Source organism: Labeo rohita, chromosome 16 (genome assembly GCF_022985175.1).
Source record: "Labeo rohita strain BAU-BD-2019 chromosome 16, IGBB_LRoh.1.0, whole genome shotgun sequence".
Lineage (NCBI taxonomy): Eukaryota > Metazoa > Chordata > Actinopteri > Cypriniformes > Cyprinidae > Labeo > Labeo rohita.
Genome location: NC_066884.1, coordinates 5116344 through 5122443, shown reverse-complemented (window position 1 = coordinate 5122443; position 6100 = coordinate 5116344). Strand labels below are relative to the sequence as shown.

The window sequence follows — 6100 nt, the reverse complement described above, 5'->3', positions numbered from 1 at the left end:
CCCATATGCACATATACCCTTCAGTGCATCTTCAGTGTTCAATAAACCTCTTTGATTGACGTTTACCACCTGATCCACTCCTGTGTTCTTACCGACACACCAAGAGGAAGGCTAAAGAAATTAGAACCACCTCAGAATACAATCCTAGTTAAGCTTCTCAACACCCACATTTATCCGTCTGGTTTTTACAACTTTTACATTGTAGCAAAAATCTGCCTTTAAACTTGAAAGAAATAAAACTTTTACATTTATCGTGATAATTATCGATATTGACTGATATGATTTCTTCTGCTGGTTGTTTTTGATGAGCAGCAGTTTCATCTTTTTGCTGTACATCCCTCAGGTTCAAACTCAGGTGCGTCATACCAAGACAAGTTTTGACAAATTGAAGAATGATGTGTGTCAGAAGGTTGATCTGCTCGGAGCCAGTCGCTGTAATCTGCTCTCACACGTCCTGACAACCTATCAGGTGCTGCATTTTAATTGCTTCTTGGAGCTTATTTTTATTATTCTGTAATATTTTATTATGTACACTGCTGTTCAGTATCAGTAAGACTTGTAATGTTTTTTAAAGACGTTTTTTATGCTCATCAAGGCTGTAGTTATTTGATCAAAAATACAAATTTTATGAAATTAATAAAATAATTGTTTCTGTTTTAATATACTTTAAAATGTAATTTATTCCTGTGATGCAAAGCTGAATTTTCATCAGCCATTACTTCAGTCTTAAGTGTCACATGATCCTTTCTAATATGCTGATTTATTATTAGAATTAGGGTTGGCACCAGCCAAATATTTTTTGATGAATAAAAAGTTAAAAAGCATCTATTCAAATTATGAATCTTTTCTAACAATGTAAGTCTTTGCCATCACTTTTTTATTAATTTAACACATCCTTGCTGAACAAAAGTATTAATTTCTTTCAAAAAAAATAAAGAATAAAAATGTACTGACCATAAACGTTTAAACCATAGTGTATATTGTTAAAAAAGATTTTAAATAGATGCTTCTTTTTAACTTTTTATTCATCAAAGAATCTTGAAAAACTATCACAAGTTCCAAAAATATATTAAGCAACACCGACAATAAATCTGAAAATTATAATGATTTCTAAAGGATCATGTGACACTGAAGATTGGAGTAGTGTTGCTGAAAATTCAGGTTTGATCACAGGAATAAATTACATTTTAATGTATATTAAAATAGGAAAATGTTATTTTATAATCATAATAATATTTCACAATATTATATATTTTTTTTGTATTTTTGATTAAATAAACAAAACCTTGATGAGCATTAGAAGCGCCTTTAAAAACATAAAAAACCTTACTTGATCCCAAACTTTTGAATGGCAGTGATTGTATGTATTTATTTATTACTTAGTTTAATTACTTATTTAGTGAGCAATGTAAATGTGATGCATTTAACATTTTACCGTAATACTGCAGAAATATTTGATTTTTGAATTTGATGTGGAACTGTAATTATTAGACATTAAGCTTTGAATGAGTTTTATTTTATTTTGTATTATTTTATTGGGTTTTTTTTTATTTTTATTATTTTCATTTTTTTATTATTTGATTTACATTTTTTACATTTTATTTTTGATTTTTGAATTTGATGTGAAACTGTAATCATCAAATGTTAAGCCATGAATGAGTTTTTTTTTTCTTATTTAATTTAATTTAATTTGATTTTTTAATTATTCTTTTTATTATTTGTATTATTATTATTTTATCTAAGTTTATTGTTAACAAAGGCAATTGTTGCTTACAGTTTAGCAGAATAAAGTCTTCCAGAAAGACGTGTCATGAGGATAAATATCTGTCTTTTCATGTGTTTCAGACCACATTGCTACATTTCTGGGAGAAAACTTCTCACACTATGGCTGCTATTCATGAGAGCTTCAAAGGCTGCCAGACTCATGAGGTTTCAGCGCTGGGGGTGAGAGCTTTCAGAAGAAATGAATCTCATTACATAGATCTTTGATATTATTCATATTTATCCATATGGATGTGTGTATTTACTTTCATGGCTCTCAACTTGTGCTAAAACTCTAAAATTAATTTGTGTCATTTTTCAGTTAAATCTGGATTTCTTTCAGATGTTTTTAGTGTAAAAGAAATATTATTTTCCTATATTTTATATTTATTTGACATAGCAAATGTTGGGGTCAATAGAATTTAAAAAAAATAAATAACTACTTTAATTAAGCAAGGATGCATTAAATTGACAAAAATGACATTTATAGTGTTACAAAATATTTTTATTTTAAATAAATGTTTTTTTGAACTGTCATACTTTTTAACAAAAATATAAAGCAGCACAAATATTTTCATCACTGATCATAAGAAATGTTTCTTGAACAGCAAATCTGCATATTAGAATGATTTCTGAAGGATCATGTGACACTGAAGACTGGAGTAATGATGCTAAAAATTCAGCTTTGCATCACAGAAATAAATTATATTTTAAAACATATTCAGTTAGAAAACTGTTATTTTGAATTGCAATAATATTTCACAATTTTTACTAGATTTTTGATCAAATAAATGCAGAATAAAAGAGAAAAACTTCTGAGTAGTAGTGTCTCAGTTCTCACTCATGATATTGTCAGTAATAGAGGAATGTTTTCACACTGTGTGAGGCAAGATATCACAACAGGAGCCTGCTGCTTATTGATTATTCATCCCTAAATGGGCTTTTGTCTGAGAAATGTGAGAAAATAATGAGTCAGATTTATGAAATACTTGCCTATCTTTCATAGTTTAGACAAACAGGCAGTGATATAACGATGCACATCCAATAAATCTGTTCTTCTGTTGTGTCTGATACACCAGGGTTCAGATCAAGCTGCAAAGAAAAAGGTGAAGAAGAAAACAAAGGCAAAAGCAGAAGACGAGGAGACGAGTGAGAATACAGATGAAACGTAGGAGCTGTTCTGTCCTCATTTATTGTAGTTTAGTGTGTGATATAAACCTCTAATCACCATGTCTCCTTCAGGCTTATTTCAATTGAAGAAGAAACTCTGAGCAGTAACCTCATGCAAACAGGTAAAGCTTTGATAAAATGTGAGTGGGTGTTATGCACACATGAAGAGAAGTTCATCCTTAAACCAGTGACTTCATACTGTGTGTACAGGAAATGATGACACTTTCTCTGGCGGTCAGGAGAAGGATGGTTTGAGTTTGTTGAATGAGATTTTGGGCAGCAGTTCTCTGGAGGACGGGGGGTTTCTCGCAGGAGTGGCGTGAGGTGTTTGGGGAAGATGATTCAGCCGGCACTAGCAGAGCGGAGACGCAGCTGCCTGAAGAGGAGCCTGCTTTCTTTCTGCCTTCCAAACTACTTGACCAGAACATGAATGATCTGCAGTCCACAGTTTCAGGTCAGGAGAAACACCTGAATGTTATCAGAAAGCCTGTTTGTTCTGGTTGAGAACTATCCACTTAGACAAGAACAGAATGAAATCTGTATATTCTATTTGAAATAATAATAGATTATTATGGTACAAACTATATACTAATGTTCAAAAGTTGGCTTGGTAGGATTTAAAGGTTTTTTTTAAAGTATCTTATGTTTATCAAGGCTGCATTTACAGCAAAATTGTGAAATATTATTACAGTTTTAAATAAGTGTTTTATATTTAAATATATTGTAAAATGTAATTTATTCCTGTGATGCAAAGCTGAATTTTCAGCATCACTACTTCAGTCTTCAGTGTCACATGATTCTTCAGAAATCATTCTAATATGCTAAAAATTAAATATAAATATAAACGGAATTTTGAGGGGAAAAACGTCAGAATTATGAGTTTATATCTCACAATTCTGACTTTGAATTGCAAGAAAAAAGTCTAAATTTAAAAAAAATAAATCACTGTTAACCTTTATTTTTTATTATGTGGTGGTAATAGGCTTCATCATTTTATGTGTCTTTGCTGAATAAAAAAAGTATTATTTTCTTTCAAAAAAAAAAAAGATTTTAAATTTTGTACATCTACTGTAAATGCTTTTGAATATTGTCTGTATTGCAGGTTGGACAACAGCCATTCCACAGAATATTCCTGAAAGCTCATCTGTAGCGAGTCAAACTTCTTCCAAACCTGCAGTGAAAGGTAAATATGATCAGAGCTATTTATAATATGTCATTCATATCCAGCATTGAGACGTAAACATGCATTGATCAGTATTACAATAATGCAAATAATTACTCAAATTTCAGTTGTAATTATACTTAACTATGAATCATACTACCTTTAAAAATAAAATTAAATAATAAAATTAAATCAAATTCAAAAATTAAATAATAAAATAGCTAACTTTAGGTTGTATTTTTGTATATATTGTAATGCATCTTTGCAAAAAAAAAAACAAAAAACAAAAAAAAAAAAAACAGTTGTGATGCACTTATCTAAGAAAAAAATTGCATTAGGTGCATTTACAGTATTACAGAATTTAATACTTTTATTATAATAATGCAAATAATTGCTCTAATTTAACCCTTTAACTGTCACCGTCCCCTGAGTTTACAGTAAACTTACAGGATGCCTAAGTTTACTTTACCATACTGGGAAGGTCTAAGACTCCTAAATAGATATTGTACCACTCTTTTGTGTTACAAATCATGTAGGAAAAGTAATAGATTAATTTATGACAAGAGTGCACCTCAGAAATCTACATCGTAACAGGAGTTCTGACCTTTGTCACAAAAAGATTTTCTTCGTTGCCTTTTTTTCCTACCATGCAATAGAAATCTTAAGACATTATATATCAACTGAAAACTTAAAATCTCAAAATTCATCCTTTGAAAAAAACCATTTTAAAATCAGACATTGCATTACAATGGAAATTGTACATCAAAATCATATTACAAAATGTTTTTGTTCTTAAATTATAAAAAGTTAACTTTGGATAGTGAATTTTTATGTCTATGTTCAATGTAATGCATCTTTGCAAAATCAGTTGTGATGCACTAATCTAAGAAAAAAAATTGCATTAGATGCATTTACAGTATTACAGAATTTAATGCTTATATTATAATAATGCAAATAATTGCTCTAATTTCAGATGTAGTTGTACTCAAGTATGAATCATACTGCCTCCCTTAACAATAAAATAAAATACAAAAATTGAGTAATAAAATACCTAACATTAGGTTAATTTTTTTGAATAAAAAAAAAAAAAAAAAAAAAGAAATCTGTTGTGATGCACTAATCTAAGAAAAAAATGCATTAAGTGCATTTGCAGTATGCTTATATTATAATAAAACAAATAATTTGCTCTGTTTTCAGTTGTAATCATACTTTAGTATGAATCATAAATATTGTATGTATCATATATTGTATATTGTAATGCATCTTTGCAAAAAAACAAAAAAAACCAAAAAAAAAAAACCTACATTTCTAATACTTTTTTTTTTTTTTTTTTTCAGATACCTCAAAAGATCTCTCTGCATGGTTCAGTCTGTTTGCCGATCTGGATCCGCTGTCAAACCCGGATGCGATCGGCCGTACCGATGAAGAACGTGAGCTCCTGAACGCTTAAATCTGTCGTTACAGATGCACTTTATCGCTCTTGTCGCACAATCGGCAGATCGCCTGTACTGGACAGATATCAACACTGATTTCTTTATGCCATAGCAGTTAACCTTAAATATTTCAAGAATAAATATGTGCTGCCAAAGGAAACTAACAATAATCACTCTAGCCTTGATTCCTTTTCCATTGCTAGTATTGTCAAGGCAGTTTGATTTGCCATAACATTGTGGATTTTCTTGTATTACATAAATGTATATTATGACTGACACAGCATTATTAGCAACGGTAAGTCGTTTGGGTTTGTATATTGTGATATTGCATGATTTTTAATCATTATTTATTTTTGATGTTGCCTTGATCAGTTAAAAGAAATGGAGAGTATTTTTGCAAATGTCATCTCAACTAGTCAAAGGATGAATTTTGTCTTACTTTAGTGCTGTCAACGAAAACTAATGCTGCATTTCAAAAGCCTTAAATATGACAGTCCAATTTATTTATTTTAATAAAAGTCAATATCTTATGAAACTTAAGCTGATGTGAAAAGCAAGGTGTACATATTTTTAA

The 6100-nt window shown here is 29.9% G+C and overlaps 1 protein-coding gene across 1 annotated transcript in view; it reads left to right on the top strand.

Annotated features, from left to right (window-relative positions):
* ica1 (islet cell autoantigen 1) overlaps positions 1 to 6100 on the top strand; it is an 18923-nt gene that overhangs the window by 12335 nt on the left and 488 nt on the right. Inside the window, 8 exon segments of the mRNA XM_051131930.1 lie at positions 344 to 469; positions 1846 to 1944; positions 2841 to 2929; positions 3004 to 3053; positions 3142 to 3227; positions 3229 to 3385; positions 4034 to 4114; positions 5431 to 6100. The exon segment at positions 5431 to 6100 is cut by the window's right edge and continues 488 nt beyond it. Of these exon segments, the coding sequence (XP_050987887.1) occupies positions 344 to 469; positions 1846 to 1944; positions 2841 to 2929; positions 3004 to 3053; positions 3142 to 3227; positions 3229 to 3385; positions 4034 to 4114; positions 5431 to 5543 (801 nt within the window). The 3' untranslated portion in view covers positions 5544 to 6100.